This window comes from Symphalangus syndactylus, chromosome 23, assembly GCF_028878055.3.
Source record: "Symphalangus syndactylus isolate Jambi chromosome 23, NHGRI_mSymSyn1-v2.1_pri, whole genome shotgun sequence".
In the NCBI taxonomy this organism is placed as follows: Eukaryota; Metazoa; Chordata; class Mammalia; order Primates; family Hylobatidae; genus Symphalangus; species Symphalangus syndactylus.
In genome coordinates this window covers 12,640,783-12,658,268 of record NC_072445.2, presented here as the reverse complement: position 1 = coordinate 12,658,268, position 17,486 = coordinate 12,640,783, and the positions used below count along the sequence as shown (strand labels likewise).

The 17,486-nt window shown below is 37.6% G+C and overlaps 1 protein-coding gene across 14 annotated transcripts in view; it reads left to right on the top strand.

The window, feature by feature from the left end:
• Positions 1-17,486, top strand: part of BTBD9 (BTB domain containing 9) — a 507,047-nt gene that overhangs the window by 59,341 nt on the left and 430,220 nt on the right. For all 14 annotated transcript variants that reach the window (XM_063632289.1, XM_063632296.1, XM_063632291.1 and 11 more), the window contains 2 exons: positions 4,022-4,241; positions 7,053-7,172. In XM_063632289.1, the coding sequence (XP_063488359.1) occupies positions 4,022-4,241; positions 7,053-7,172 (340 nt within the window). The remainder of the gene's footprint in view (positions 1-4,021; positions 4,242-7,052; positions 7,173-17,486) is intronic.

Here is a 17,486-nt window from a genome sequence, read left to right as displayed (position 1 = left end):
AAAATGCATTAAAAATTATGTGTAAAAAAAGTATGATTATCTACTATCTTGTTTAATCTTTATCACTTTGTGTTTTCAAGACAGAGTCTTGCTCTGTCATCCAGGCTGGAGTGCAGTGGCATGATCTAGGCTCACTGCAGCTTCCACCTCCCAGGTTCAAGTGATTCTCCTACCTTGGCTGCCCAGGTAGCTGGGATTATAGACATGTACTACCACGCTCAGCTAATTTTTTGTATTTTTAGTAGAGATGGTGTTTTGCCATGTTGGCCAGGATGGTCTCAAACTCCTGTACTCAAGTAATCCACCTGTGTCGGCTTCCCAAAGTGCTGAGTTTACAGGCGTGAGCCGCTGCACCCGGCCAGCACTTTGTATTTTTTCAAGAGCTGTTTTTTTCTCTACTGATAGACAGATATAGGCACTAAGAATATTTATGGTTTGATTTATTTTATTATGATTTGAATTTTCGTATGATGATTCTTCCTATTATATTCATCACTTAATTATGGATTTTGCAGAAAAATTCTTGGAGTTATATTTTTATCCAATGAGATACTCATATAGTTAGCATGAGAGAATTTCCACTTGTGTAGATATTCTCTGTTTTGAAGTGAAAAACACTCTCAGGGAATGAATCTGTCTGTATCAAGAATGGTTAGGAAAGTTTTCAAGTACCCTTGAAATAAACTTCAAAAGAAGACTTAGACTTGTGGTAGAAATTTCATTTCCATTTTAGACTTTAGTCACAATCACTTGAAACTCTTGTGCCTGGTATGTTACCCCTAGCTTCATAAGTTTTAGTGTTGAAGAAACTTATGTTTAGAGAAAATCCAAAGGTGGCATTAGGTTCTAAATCTGAGAGCTTGATGTTCCCGTCTTTGGCCTAGTTTTTTTATTTTTTGTTTTTGAGATAGAGTCTTGGCTGTGTCATCCAGGCTGGAGGGCAGTGGCACGATCTCACCTCATTACGACCTCCGCCTCCCAGGTTCAAGTGATTCTCCTGTCTCAGCCTCCCAAGTAGCTGGGATTCCAGGCTCACGCCACCACACCTGGCTAATTTTGTATTTTTAGTAGAGACGGGGTTTCACCATGTTAGTCAGGTTGGTCTCCAACTCCTGACCTCTCAGGCAATCCACCTGCCTAGGCCTCTCAGAGTGCTGGGATTATAGGCATGAGCCACTGTGCCCAGCGTTTGGCTTAGTTTTGACTTGTGGTGTCAGGACTGCAGGAGATGGTTCCAGGGATCAGCAGCAACAGACTTTGCACCTCCGCTTTTTATGCCTAGCAAGAAGGGAAAACACGTTTATTTTTACCAAGTAGTTATGCATCATTTATATCTGAAAAGCGTGGATTTCAAGCTTTTGTTTACTTGCTTGCTTATGAAATACTTCCTCTCTAGATTGGAGGTGTCAGGAGGGCAGGGCCTATCTCTGTCGAGTTCACTAATTCTTCCCAATACCTTGCATGGTGCCTGGCACAGAATGAGTCCTCAGAAAAATGCCTTTTGACTGAATACTGAATGAGTGCTTTATATGTTACTTTAGCATATATTATCTGTAGTGTAATTTATATCTGTAGTGTAATTTTTACAGTAACCCCATGAGGTCAGTTGGACAAAGTATTCTTTTTAGATGAGAAAGCAGATTCAGAGAGACTAACAGGCCTTACTCAAGGGGAGTGAATGATAGAGCCTGAATCTCAAGCTTGGTTTTTTTCACTTTAAGTCTAACATTTTTTTTTTCGTATATCAGACTATTTGTTTCTTTCCTCTGGGTCTAAGGCAATCTTAGAGGGAAGTGGGGGTTAGAAAGAGGGAGAAGTTATGGCCATTCATCAGAAACCCTTCAAGAGGGAAGGAGCAGAATATTCTGTTAAAAACAGGGCCCCTGCAGGCAGACCGCTTAGGTTCTAATCTCAGCTCTGCCACTTCCTGGCTCTGTGACCTGGGACAAGTAAGTCTGTCTAACTTTTTTCTGCCTCCACTTCTCATCTGTGAAATGGATGTAATAATAGTACTGTACTCAAAGGATTATTATGAGGAGTAAGTCAAAGGAATTAATATTTGCAAAGTGCTTAGGACAGTGTCTAGCACATCATGTATTATAGAAGATTTGTTAAATAGGAAGAATATCAGTGATTATCACACGCTAATAGAATTTAGAAAGTTATAAATCGATAGCACTTAAACTTCTGATGGTAAGAAGTTAAGCATAACTAGGATGTTTTGTTTATTTTTGCTGGGTTGCTACAGTCTTTCTTCTATTTTAAACTTCTATTTTTCAGCTGCAATGTATTGTTCTTTTCTGGTGCCACTCTCTTTACTCATCTTCATTTGAAATTAAAAAAAATTTTTTCCAGAAATCTGCAATGATGAATTACTATCTTTTTGCCAATAACCTGATTATAGCTCAGACTTTCCCCTATTCAAATCACACAACCAAAATGTATGTGTACCGTGAGAACTCGGTATTTTTTTTACAGTCTGTAAACTTACATAGTTCTCTTATCATGTGCTTTTTAATATGTTTTCTTAATAGTAATGGCTGTATATGTTGAAAATATATATATATGAGTAGAGCTTATAATATGCTTTGCAAACATCATCTCATTTAATTCTTAAACAGAAACACCTGGGGGATAGATATGCTCTCCGCCCCCCCCCCCCCCCCCCCCCCCCGACCCCATTGAGAAATGGAAATTGAGAGAGGGAAACTTCTTCAAAGTGATGCACCTGGCTAAATGTGGAGCCACTGTTTAATCTCTGACTCTTCAAGCTCTTAACATCTTTCTGCAGCCTCTTGTCTTTCCATGGAGAGTGTCAGTTTTAGAATGTTAGTACCTGGAAGATAGGTTCCACGTCTGTGAAGCATAACTTACATAGAGGACTTCAGAGTCTCAGGCACAATTGGTACTTAATAAATCCAATGTTGGTGAGGGGAGGGGATTTAATAATAACCAGAATACTGATTTTGATGACAGACTATCAATTTTCATTTTTAAAAATTGTCGAGTGCAGAAAAAAGGTATCTTCTTTTAAACAATCTTGTTTTATAAGCTAGATTAATTGATTTCAGCATATTGATATATGACTAACAGCTATGCTACATTGGAACCTTTCTTTTTCTGTTGTTTTAACAGATTTCTGACCTGTTTGCTTTGCTTTTATACATTGTCCTCAGTCCAGATGGCAGGTACAGGTCATCTTACATGCTATTTTTGTTTAGTAGATTTTTTGTTGTTGTTGTTGTTGTTGTTGAGACGGAGATTTACTCTTGTTGCCCGGGCTAGAGTGCAATGGCGCGATCTCAGCTCATCGCATCCTCTGCCTCCCAGGTTCAAGCGATTCTCCTGCCTCAGCCTCCCGAGTAGCTGGGATTATAGGCATGTGCCACCACACCCGGCTGATTTTGTATTTTTAGTTGAGACGGGGTTTTACTGTGTTGCCCAGGCTGATCACAAACTCCTGACCTCAGGTGATCCACCCGCCTCAGCCTCCCAAAGTGCTGGGATTACAGTCATGAGCCACTGCGCCCTGCCTGTTTAGTAGATATTAAAGTTACTAATAGAATGAACTCAGCACAGCCGATTTGTTCGTCCTAGTACATGCCTTTTCTAGTTTTATTAACTTCTGAAAAATAACATTAGTCTCAACACTTTGTGGTTGCAATACTAACATTACATTTAAACTCTGAACACTGTTTTTTTGTTTGTTTGTTTGTTTTTAATAGGGACAGGGTCTTCCCATGTTGCCCAGGCTGGTCGCAAACTCCTGGGCTCAAGTGATCCACCCACCTCGGCCTCCCAAAGTGCTGGGATTACAAGCATGAGCCACTGCACCCGGCCTCTGAATGGTGTCTTAATCCTCATAGATGTTCTGTATTTTCTATCCAATAAACTTGTCTATGCCGTTCTTAAATGCAGATAGCTAGAATAAACTGGAATGCTAGAATTGTATTTTTTTCAAAAAATACAGAATAACTTAATAAGTAATCATTAACCTTGCTTTTTTTATTTTTAACTGTAGTACCAGAAGAAAACATTGCAACTATGAAGTATGGAGCCCAAGTTGTAAAGGGGGAGCTGAAATCAGCCTTGTTAGATGGTGATACTCAAAATTATGATTTGGATCATGGATTTTCAAGGCACCCAATTGATGATGACTGCCGTTCCGGCATCGAGATTAAGCTAGGTCAGCCATCCATTATCAATCACGTACGGATACTCTTGTGGGACCGAGATAGCCGGTAAGTGATTAGCGTGACTTAGAAACTGACATTATGTTTGAGATGACTTAACTTTGTGGTCATCTACTTTTGTTTTACAGATATTTATTTGTTTTACAGATGTTTATTTCTTTTTTTTTTTTTTTTTGAGACAGAGTCTCGCTCTGTCGCCCGGGCTGGAGTGCAGTGGCGCAATCTCGGCTCACTGCAAGCTCTGCCTCCCGGGTTCACGCCATTCTCCTGCCTCAGCCTCCGAGTAGCTGGGACTACAGGTGCCCGCCACCGCGCCCGGCTAATTTTTTTGTATTTTTTAGTAGAGACGGGGTTTCACCGTGGTCTCGATCTCCTGACCTCGTGATCCGCCCGCCTCGGCCTCCCAAAGTGCTGGGATTACAAGCGTGAGCCACCGCGCCCGGCCCCAGATGTTTATTTCTTTGTGATAATTCTGCTATCTCTTGAAGGTTGGTTTTGGGGAAGGAGTTAAAGGATACATTTCTTTAAAAGAAATACACTTTTTTGTTTGTTTCTTCTTATAAAAATATGCGTTTATTGTAGAAACCATAGAAAATATAGAAAAGCACATAGAAGAAAATAAAAATTACTAGTAATATCATTATCCATTATTAATCTTCATATGTATCTAGCATTTTTTTCAGTTATGCATGGACACATACACACACAAAACAGAAACCTGCACAAACATAGTTTTATAAAATGAAGATTAGATATACAAAAAGCTAATTTTACTTTTAAATTAATACATTGTGAACGTTCTACCCTTTAAAAAATATTCCTCTGAAATGTATTTTTAATAGTTGTTTTGTATTCTACCATGAGTTAACATTATTTACTTGATTCATTAGTTTTGGATATTATAACCTTTTAAATGCATTTTACCGTATGGTGAAGAGAAATAATGTCTTTTAGTGTGTAGATAAGTATTATCCTCAAAACAAAAGAAATTTGTGAAAAAATTTAATGAACTCCAGTTTGGGAACCCATTTAGTTTCTTGGGGGCTTCAGAATTCTGCCTTTCTTCCAGCCACTATGAGGCTTTCACCCACTGTGGCTTCTAGGTTCAACCATAATGGCAGAAGTACCAGAGCAGTATGAGTGACAAGAACTGAACTGTTTCCTTCATTGCTGTTTATCATAAACCTAAACCCTGCATACCCAGAAACTGTGCCCCACTTATGCTTCTTTAGATCTGGGCATGAAGGGCCTAAATAGTAATGACGATGATGCCCTGCAAACCTTACAAGGTGGTGTGTTTCTTCTGTTAGCACCACTGCCACCACCCTGGCCTTTTAGGCCATTTGAGCCAAGTATGAGGGGAAGCTTTATGAAGTGGGAGTCAGCATTTCCCATGTGCATGATGTGTGAGATCCCCAAGTTGTCTTTTCCTGTTTCCTTTTTATTAAGAATATATTTTCTGATATGTAGCTTATTGGATATAATTTGATGTTTTTAATTGGCAAAGTGGAGCCAATCCACATATCTCATTTCCAAGAGTCTCTGATTAATAATAACAGTATAATAATAATATGTATATGCAGTATTCATTACTTTTATGTGGTAGACACTGTTCTAAAAGCTTTACGTATTTCACTCATTTAATAGTGAAGTTATTATAAAAATAATAAAAGAAAAGTTTAGTATATTTGAGGCAAAGTGGTTGTCATCATTTCTGTGATGTTAAATATTTATAGGCCACTTTGTGTTAGTATGTTCATTACATTCACGGGGGATTTAACTTTACCACATAACAGTTCTTTTCTTATAGAAATTGTTACCATTCTAAGCAAAGGTGAAAAATTCAGAATCTTAAGCCAAAAAGATTCTGACGTGTTGTAAAATTATATCCTGCGTTACTGATAACCCAGAGAAGTTCAATAAAAGGTTATAACCAGTTTAAGACTGAGTGATAAAATGAATGAGAGTGAGGGGACAGCAAAGAAAATGAGGGGATGACACAAAATAAGCTGACCTTTTCTGGTCACAACTGTGGGTTGCAGGATGACATTTATGGTCACCTAAATCTTGCAAGATTGTTCCTGTTGATATTACAGTACAAGTAATAACCGCATCTCAAATTTAAATTTGGCTTATGACAGGGGAATATAGATTTGTTCAGGATGGGACCTGCATGTAATGGTTCGGAGTAGCTGACTAGGGGAGGATGATAGGCTGTTTTCATTACTGCCAGATTATCAGCTGGCAAGTTTTAAGTTGTACGAAACACGCATTATCTCTTGACTGGTGTCATTTATTTTTTTGCAGGTAGCTTGTATGTGGGAGGGTAGGAGACTGGGAGGTGGCAGGAGATAAGCTGCCCTCGGTGGGGGCACCATTCCAAGTTGACTTTCTTCCTTAGAGGGGTGGCCGAACACCCTGGCCAGGGAAGGTAGAGGGAGAAAGCATACTTCCTGCTTCTCCATTTTCTGTCCTTTCTCTCTCTCGTGGCATCATTTATCTTCTAATATGGTATAGGTGAGACATCCTGACCATGTTTGAAAAGGAGTAAATATCTTGCATGTCTGATGGGCCAAGCACTGTGTAGGACCCTGGGGATATGAATATAAATACAGGATGGCCTTTGCTCTTAAGCAGCTTATGATTTGAGAAAGCAGACAGACAACCTGAGAGATAATTTCAGTGCATTGTAGGTGAATGCTATAATAACATTCTTTTGTTATTAGAATTTGATTATGTAGAAAATGTAATTAGTGAATTCTGTATTTTTTGTACCTTTTAACACTTTATTAAAGTATAGCTTTGTATTGTTATTTTAATGTGGTAATTTTTTTTCTGCCTTTTCCTTTTGATTCACAGGTCTTACTCATACTTCATTGAAGTGTCAATGGATGAACTTGATTGGGTCAGAGTGATAGATCATTCACAATATTTGTGTCGTTCTTGGCAGAAATTATATTTTCCAGCCCGTGTCTGCAGGTTAGTTCTCAGTGGTTAATAAATGATTTTTATTTTTATATAAGGAGATTTGGACTTTGAGAAGCAGAACTGCATTTTTCATCTTGAAAAAAGAGTTTTTCAGGATGTCAACTACTAAACATATCCCAAGTAAAAAACTTAGGAAAGTATGGAAAATTATGCATCTTAATATTTACAGTGTGTTGTGGAACTATTTATACAACATGTCTTGTATAATATATATGTAGTACACATGTGAATGAATGAGAAGGGACAGGGAACATTTGAGAAGTGGAATGCTTTTTAAACTCCGTGCTATACAGTGAATGGTAATATTCATTGTGATACACTGAAAGCAGAATTATTGTTAGGGGGTGCATTCTTCTTATGAAAGCCATGAGAAGTATTTCTGGAGTCTTCCCTGGCAATGGCCAGGGCTGGAGGACATTTTTGAATGCCAGTGTGCATGTTCTGGTTATCTGTTTTTTTCTCTGGGTTAGTGGTTAACAAATGGGATTTGACAGAGCAGGTGTTTCAAGTGGGGTTGCATTTGGGGCAAATGAGGCTTAGCTAGTGGGGCTCTAGGCTCAGAGCTTCTCTTCTGCCAGAGCACCTCTGCTTTTATTTTTGTTATGTATTGCAGCCCTCGATATGGTTGTCTTTTAAAAGTATCAAAAAGCTACTGTTTTAATATTTCATATTCTCCTTTTAGGTATAATCCATCATTTAAAATTTCTGAAATTTTGTAAAGCCTGTACAAATTAGTGAATTTGTTTAGGTGGTTAAAGGCCCCCGAAATTTTGTTGCTTTTTTCTGCTGTAGTTTTCTCACTGGAAATTGCCTTTAGATATTCTTTACCTCAAAGTCAAAAGATTAAAGGTAGAAAGTGATTAGTTTGTTCACTCAGGAAGAAAAGGGAAGGGATATGGTGAGTGTGCACCATGGAGAATGTGGAGCTGGCCCCTCACCCATGACCCATCTGATCTCCCACTGTGGCTGATTGGGAGCAGATGGGAAGGCACCACAGCACTTAGTCTCTTGGTCAGAAGTTACTCTTATACTTGTGAAACTTATGGTCTAACAGCAAAAGGCTGAATTTTTACCTCCACTAAGGAGTTTCACAAAACCGTTCAGCCTCTGGTACAGTAAAGAACGTTGCCTACATTTTTTTGTATTGGTATGACCGGACACAATATTGTTACCCAGGGATCCTCTTGTGTGAAAATGAAGAAAATCAATTTCATTTCCCCAAAGACAGACTAAAGTGTCTCAGGTCTAGCGGTTGCTCTTTTATCAGAGGAGTTTTGAATAGATTAAAATAAGAGGGACAAGAAATTGAGTGAAGATTCCATATCTCAGAGCTGCCTAGGGATCCTTCCAGAGTGACAGAGGGACCCCCACATGGAGGAGGAGATTGAGTCTGCATTGACTCGGGTTATTACTGTTGTATCTGATTAAAACACAGGCAGCATAACAAAGCGTCTGATATGGACTGAAGGACTGTGTGTTTGCATTTAATTTGAAACAACAGGAACATGACTCCCAGAACAAATCATCATGAATGTAATAATACCAGCCATGACAGCCTGTGTGCGTTACCCACCTGAAAGCTCCTGTTGTATGTATGGAAACATGTGCCTTTGATCATGATCTCTGGCTTTTAGAAAATATACTTTACCTTTATATATTAGTGAGCATTATTATACTCTCCTTATTTTGTCTTTCCTGTCTGGCCTTGACTTTGTTGGTAGAGCTGTTAATGTGTTTAGAGACTGGCTGTGTTCATGATGCCAGTTTTTGTCTTGGTATAGCCAGCTCCCAATTCTGGTTGAAAAAAATGAGCAACCGTGATGTTAGTGATAATGATAACAAGAAAAGGAAAGAATCTTGATATCCATGTTAATAAGAATTTTTTAAAAGTTATAGCCACTTTATTATATTAGTTACTACTTTCCTTAGTAAACTGTCTTTTTTACTAGGTTATAATTTTGATAGTATTTAAAAATGAACCTAAGAATATGTCTCTCTAGATTAACTGAGGATATCTTGGTGTTTCTTATCTTCACAATTATTTATTGTCTACCTAAACAATGTTCTAACTACACTTCTTCCAGGAACTTCACTGGGCAAATAAATTCTTTTTTTTTTTTTTTTTATTATTATACTTTAGGTTTTAGGGTGCATGTGCACAATGTGCAGGTTTGTTACATATGTATCCATGTGCCATGTTGATTTCTTGCACCCATTAACTCGTCATTTAGCATTAGGTATATCTCCTAATGCTGTTCCTCCCCCCTCCCCCAACCCCACAACAGTCCCCGGAGTGTGATGTTCCCCTTCCTGTGTCCATGAGTTCTCATTGTTCAATTCCCACCTATGAGTGAGAACATGCGGTGTTTGGTTTTTTGTCCTTGTGATAGTTTACTGAGAATGATGGTTTCCAGTTTCATCCATGTCCCTACAAAGGACATGAACTCATCGTTTTTTATGGCTGCATAGTATTCCATGGTGTATATGTGCCACATTTTCTTAATCCAGTCTATCGTTGTTGGACATTTGGGTTGGTTCCAACTCTTTGCTATTGTGAATAGTGCCACAATAAACATACGTGTGCATGTGTCTTTATAGCAGCATGATTTATAGTCCTTTGGGTATATACCCAGTAATGGGATGGCTGGGTCAAATGGTATTTCTAGTTCTAGATCCCTGAGGAATCGCCACACTGACTTCCACAATGGTTGAACTAGTTTACAGTCCCACCAACAGTGTAAAAGTGTTCCTATTTCTCCACATCCTCTCCAGCACCTGTTGTTTCCTGATTTTTTAATGATGGCCATTCTAACTGGTGTGAGATGGTATCTCACTGTGGTTTTGATTTGCATTTCTCTGATGGCCAGTGATGATGAGCATTTCTTCATGTGTTTTTTGGCTGCATAAATGTCTTCTTTTGAGAAGTGTCTGTTCATGTCCTGGGCAAATAAATTCTTTATTTCCTTAGCACGTAAATGTTCAGTTTGCATTATGTTAGTTAATTTGCACGTTTGTATGTCAGCTTTGTTCTTTAGTGTCCTTTGGGTGTTTATCTTGCCTCTGACACTAAAATTACAAGCTCTTGGAGGCAGGCAGTATGGATTCTAATCTTTTATTATTCTTGCACAGTGCTCAGACTGTGACCTTGTATGCAGTAGGTACTATATAAATGTTAGCACAGGTTTCATGGTGTCAAGGCAATGACTATGTAATGAAGAGAGATTGAACATTAATATGTGCATATATTCCTTGGGACTTTTTATCAATGTATTCATTAATACATATATGAGTGCTGGAAAATTCTCTGTAATGGTAAATGGTTCTGAACTGTTTGCAAAGGTTACTTTGTTTTTTCTTCAGGAAACTGAATTTGGAGGTTATTCCTGAAGAATGTGAGTGTCATGCATTGATGAAAGATTACATCTAATACATTCACAAAAATGATACCTTATGTATGGGAAATCTGACGTTACCCTGTCCTCTCTCTGAGTTTAGGCTAAACTGCATATAAATCAGAATTGTGTAGTAGAAAAATAATGGGCTGTGGAGTTAGGTAGCACTCTTCTCAAATTCTTGTTTAAAACAATGGGCTGTGGAGTTAGGGAGAGCTCTTCTCAAATCTTTGTTTCACCTCATATTTGTGTTGTGTTAAGATTGTGCCTCTCTGAGCCCTAGTACCTGCATCCATAAAAAATAGGAATACCAACACCTCTTCATGGGGTTTGATGTGAGAGTTAGATGATACAGCACATTTACATGTATGGAGCACAGTTCTGGCAGAAAGGAGGGACTCAATAAATGGCAGTCATTTTTATTATTTTTCCTAATTTCGGAAACTCCTGACTGGTGGTTGACCTTCAGAGAGAGTCATCCCTGCCATCCTTGTTGGTCACGGTAGCTCTCACTGTGAGGTGGCTCTCACTCTAACCTCTGAAGACCCTAGTTTTTTTGGTACTTTTTTGTATTGCCAATCCACACATACAGTCCAAAACATGCCTTAAACAGTTTTATCTTAACAACTGGCCTATCTTTGTATATGTCCAGGAGTTTTCGTATATTTTGATTGGTAAAATATATGTAAGATTTTCCATTCATCTATCTTGTCAAATGTAATTCAGTCAGCATTCACCTCACCAAGATAGTCAATGTTATCTAATGGCAGATAACATCAGGCTTCAAAGCCAGTGTGAACATTCCAACCATGATAATGAACGCAGGGCAATGGTCCGCTTTGCCTTTCTGGACTCGTTTTAGGAATGTTTGTGAGTTAAGTGGGGATTGCTCTATGTAGCCAAAAAGCTTAAACCAGTTATCTCCTTCAGCCTTTAACTGGAGATGGAGAAAACTGACTCATCAATTTATGTTCAATTTTTCATATGCCTTGAGAACCATGTTATGTCTTATCAGCCCTTTCTTTCTCAGGAAAGGCAATTTCTGCTTTACCCATAATCTGTAACCTTCAAATTGTCTTCTTGGTTATCTGGTAAACTCTCTCCCAGTCTTTTCCACAGCTTTCTTAGATGATCGAGCCTAGTACTAAACAGAAAACACTAGTAGTGAATGGTGAATATTGAGCACTCTGGGGGTGCTCTTAAAATTTTGAGCTATTCCTCAACGTGGTGCTGTTAATTTGGCAGCCATATAATATTGCTGAAAAATGAGAAAACTTTAAAACATGAGTGTGAATGGATAGAAGTAGAATTCAAAGTGTACATGTGACTGGTGGCTGGAATTGCAAGTGGAATCTTGGTCTAAAACCTGGGAGTTGAGAGAGAAGAAAGCAGAGCTAAAAGCAACGTTCTCAAGGTTATGCCCATTGAGAGAGGGAACAAGAGCATAAGTGGGAGAGGTATTTACCTCAGGGGCTGGTCAGAGTTTAGAGAAGGATTAGGAGCATTGTTTACTGGAGACAAGGCCAGACAGGGTGTTGAGATGGGTGTAAATTGACAATGTAGAGTCTGGCATAGGAGAGATGAACTTGGTTAATACAAAACTGGGTTTATTTCCTTTTTAAAAAAATTATCAAAATGGAAATATCTCTCATTATAAAGTTATAATGTATATATTTTAAATATTGATAAAACTTGCCATCTGGAAATGTTGTACTCAATTTCTACCAATTGCATATAAAAATGCCCCTTTCTGTGAACCTTCACCAATGCAGACATTGTCACCATTTTGCCAATGTAATATATAATTTGCTTAAAACAAAAGTCCTATTTTACTTTGAATTTCTTTATTGGTGAGTTAAAGTATCTTTTAATATTGGCCATTTGTTAATTTCTTATTTATGAAAAGCCTGTTTTTGTCTTCTGCATATTTTTCTTCCGAGATAGTTATCTTTTTCTTTTTGTCTTGTGAGAACTTTGTATCAATACATATATATATATGACATTATCCTTTTGCCTGTCATATGTGAAATTTGTTACGCATTTTTAGTGTTTTATTGGTACTTTTTGCCATATAGAATTTTACTTTTTAAAAAATGTATTCAAATCTGTCAGTCTTTTAAATGATTTCTGGCTTGGTATTATGATTAGAAGATTATTCCTCACTCTAATATTAAAGAATGTTAAACTTTTATGTATATATATATATTTTTCCACAACTTGTTTTTTTTTTAAAGCCTTATATCTTAAGTATTTAATACAGTCAGGATATTTTGCATAGATCTTTTCAGGTAGGGATAGTCAGTTGATTAAAGTCATTTATTTAATAATCATTTCTTGCTATCCTAATGTGATCAGCCATATTTATCATGAGCTGGATTCTAGCATATACCCTACTCAGTTCCACTGATTTCTTTGGTTCTTGCTGAAAATATTTTAATTATTGTAGTTCACTTCCCTCCTTTTTTTTCTTTTCTTAGAATGAGAAATTGTGTGTGCCATATGTGTCATAGAAAAAAGAAAGGGTATCATAGAGCATCTGCTAGGCTGTCTTCTGGTTGTTGTAGTCACATTAGAGGCCGTAAGTGATGATAAACATCTCACTAGAATGGTTCTACTTTCACTTACAACAGGAAATTTAGGCATGCTTCACCAGCTAAGGAAATAGATTTTATGTATTCATTCGTCACTCACCCATTCAACAAATAAGCGCCTACTTTATGCTATTGTTGTACTTGATATTGAGGCCACAACACTGAAGAAGATTGCCAAGGTTTCTGTGCTTTTGGAATTTGGGAGAAACAGATTAAAACAAACAAATATTAAGAGCACATCACGTAATTATAAGTGTTGCAAAGATGGTACTGTGATAGTAACAGAGGTCAAGGGAGAAGGATTATTTTAAATAGGGTGGTTAGAGAAGGCCAGAGATGGGGTGTAGGTGTTTTAAGCTGAGATGAAGGGGGTGATATTTTCTGGTCATTGTTTTATTTGTTTTTGGTTGTGTGTGTGTGTGTGTGTGTGTGTGTGTGTGTGTGTGATTGTTTCTTTGTTTTTTAGATGGGCTTGCTCTGTCACCCAGGCTGGAGTGCAGTAGTGCAATCTTGGCTCACTGCAACCTCTGCCTCCTGGGCTCAAATGATTCTTCTACCTCACCCTCCTGAGTAGCTGGGACTACAGGCATGTGTCACCACACCCAGCTAGTTGTTTCTGTTTTTAGTAGAGATGGGGCCTTGCCATGTTGCCCAGGCTGGTCTTCAACTCCTGGACTCAAGCGATCTGACTGCTTCAGCCTCACAAAGTGCTGGGATTACAGGTGTGAGACACCATGCCTGGCCCATTGTTTTAGATATTTACACAACATCTAAATATTTTCTTTGGTGTACATTGAATGTTATTTGGGAGTAGCTGGTATACTGTGGGAGACCTCATTAGATGAATACTCTAACTTTACTGTGTTTTGGTATATGGCATTTTAATCTCATTTATTGCTACTATACATTCTAGGCCCCCCGCATTCCTGGTGTCAATAGATACAGCATAATTTTTTTTCACCTATTCTCATGAGATTATAGTACCTACACAGTGCTATAGATCTACATAAAACAAATGAGAAAAGAAGCATTGCTATTTATGGAAGCATTCTTTCCCTGCCATATTAACACTTGTATAATGTATGTCTTCTTTCATTTCTCTTTGGTTCCCTACACCTCTGCCCATAACTGGGCATTGATATATTTATTTACTTTTAAAGGTAGACACTCTTAAATTATTCAGTGTTCACTAGATTGCTTTAGAATCCTAGCTAGAATAATGCTGAGCCTTTACTTTCTTCTTATGACTGAAGAGCTTCACAATTCAAGAAATGCCTTATTCAGATGTAAAAGAAACAGGAATAGTTTCATTTTTAAAAAAGTTACCTTTTTAGTTCATCCTTAGTTTGAGTTGTCCATCTACTTACAACCTTGATATTACAATTGAACTAGCAAGAGCAACCCGTATAGAGGAACATTTTCTTCTAAGAATGCAAAGCAAAGTGTAGCCACATGGTGTCACTAAATTGTAACAATTTTACTCGAAGCTAAAGAGAATTTAAAAATTGCTTTTTTACACCATGATATTTAAATCTAAATTGTTCTGAAAGTCTGTGATTTGTGAAATAACATGTGAAACTATTTGTACTATTTAAGTCTTTCTGCTGATGTGGAGCGTTAATTATGTCCAAAGTCCAGAGGTATATATTTTGGTGCTTGCTAGCTAGTTCTTGAGTTGTCATCTGCAAGACATAGGAGAAGTGTGGGCTTCTGTAGTCCAGCTATTCAGTTTCATGCAAATATATATATTTTTAACCTTCCTTTGGAATTTTGAAAGAGAGGAATAACTCAAAGGAGATAGGAGATAGATTCTCTAAATATGTAAAAGGAATCAGAAAACAGAAAAAAAGAGGAATGAGGATAAAAAGAAATGAGGTTACAGGACCTCAGAAGAGGTAGGAAGGGAACAGTCTAACATTTATTGAGCATCTTCTATGGGTCAGGCACATCTCATTACCTTGTGTAGTTCTTATAATGGTCCTGTAGGAGAAAAACTGCTACTTAATTTTATAGATGAGGAAATTGAGCCTTAGAAAAGCTAAATTTGTAACCAGGTCTGCCTGACTCCACATTACATTGCTGCTGCAAGAATCAAGGTAAAGAAATAGCTCTACCTTAGAGTAGGAGAAGGAGGCATTGAGCCCTGAAGAAGCTCTTACTACCTCTTTGGAAGGAGCAGTTTCCAGCAGTCCTGTAGGGGAGGGCCTGCTGTGGCCAAATTCTACTAGTGTTGGTCACAGCCACCCAGACAACACACACATTATACTAATAATGATGATGAACAACCGGGGATGTTTTCTGTTTTAAAATGCTCCAAAGGGAGTGCAGCAATCCTTTATCTAGGTATGTTTTGTCAGTTTGTCTGTAGAGCTTCGAATTTTCCTGCCCCTTAGTTCTCCATAAGATCATTTTAGAGTATTATTATAGAGTGAACCTAATATTCTTGAATCCTAGCTTGTTTTCATTCAACTGTGCTTAGAAACAAATTCCATGTATTATGAAATTTTTATTTACAAGATCTCATCACATCTTGAGTTGCTTTTTTTTTTTAATTGGGAAATTTTCTGTTTATTATTTTCACCTAGAGCCCTTTTATTGGGGGAAAACACAACAATAGCAAAAAAAACCCCAAAAACCCCGCCATGTTTTATATTCAGTAAGACCTTTGAGAAATGACTGTTTGTCCTTAAGTTATTCAATTGAATCCAACATGATAATAACATGTTGAGCTTCTTTTGTGTGAGAAAATAGAACAGGGTTGCCCTTTTCCTTTGCATTGTATTTTATAATTTTAGAATATAAATTAGCGTCCTAATAAGCTTATTGCATGAGATGATGTTACTAACATTAATCACCTGTTGTTATTACCACAAACAGCCATTGACTGTTTTTCATTCTGAAAGGGCAAAAACTATATTTGCCTCTGCTAACAGTTGCTTCCCAAGCAGTTAGGCCCAGGATTAAGTTCAGGTAGCACCTTCTCTGTTGATCATCAAACATCTTTTTTCTCATATTTTTCTTATCAGTACTACTTTATTACTTATGGGATTTATTCATTCAGACATTCATGCAAGAAACATTTATTGAACATGTGCTATATTGCAGGCACCTCATTTAGGTGCCAGACATAAAAAGATGAATAAGACACAGTGGCCACTCTCAAGAATTTCATGATATAGTTTTTGCCCTTCCAGGCAAAATCACGTGTATTCAGGACACTTACCTAAGGTAGACTCTACATTGGACTTGGCCAAATCTAAACCCTTCTCTCAAAGCTCTCCATCATTAGGTTCTTCTGCTTCTATAGCATCGTTCTTGGTTCTTACAAAGAATACCTTTTTTTGTCTCACTAATCAAAATTGTCTGTTTACCATCTACCCACCCATAATTCCTACCTATGTCCGTAAGCTCAGAGAACATACATAAATGACAATCTTCTCTTTCTGTGTTACCTTGTATAACTGTGTAAGGTATCTAGGAGTTACTTGGTTTTAGTTAAAGCTATCACTTTTAAAACTTCTTTCTGTAAGATTAAAAGACTGCCTGTGAAGAACTATAAATTACGTTGTCACAGAAAACAGTAAAAATTCCCAAGAAGTAAAGAAAGTACTCCTCCCCTCCTTTGGAGGCAGGACTTGAGTTAGTGTCTTTTGCTTAGAAAAATAATACATTTCATAGATATTTCATTGTTGGGTACATGCTGCATGTGAGGAAATGAATGTTAGTCTATCAGTTTTCCTTTGTGAAATCTCCTTTAGGAGTCTGTTTTGGTGTACTGCAACTCTCCCAACACTTATTTATGAAACTTAGGAAATCCTGAAGCAAGGAAGGAATAGAATGCAAAGCCATCCAGGACCTGAGGGCTTCTAAATATGAGCCAAGAGCCTCCAGCACAAGGAACAGAGACAAAAGTGAGCTACGGAACTGGGAATGGAACCCAGGAATTAATGAAACTGGTGAGGAAGAGTTTCCAGGACCTTCAATCCAGCTTCTAAAGTGAAAAAGAAAGTGCGGTCAATGAAATAAAACTTCATTGATTGCTTTTTGGATGACCAAGAAGATGGAGGGACAATTAGATCTTGTAGATAAACAAACAAACTTAGATACAGATTTTTTGTGTGTGAGTTACATAGTCATTTTTCTATCCTGCACCTTTGGCAATGGTGCTCTAAAAATGATATTGTTGAGTAGTTAATAATTCTCTCAGTGGAGAGTTAAATCTTGTACATTCAAATTTCACCCCATACTACTTAACAATAATTGCTCTGACCTTTCATAGTATTTATAGCTTGAATCTCCCAATTAGCCATTAATTATATATC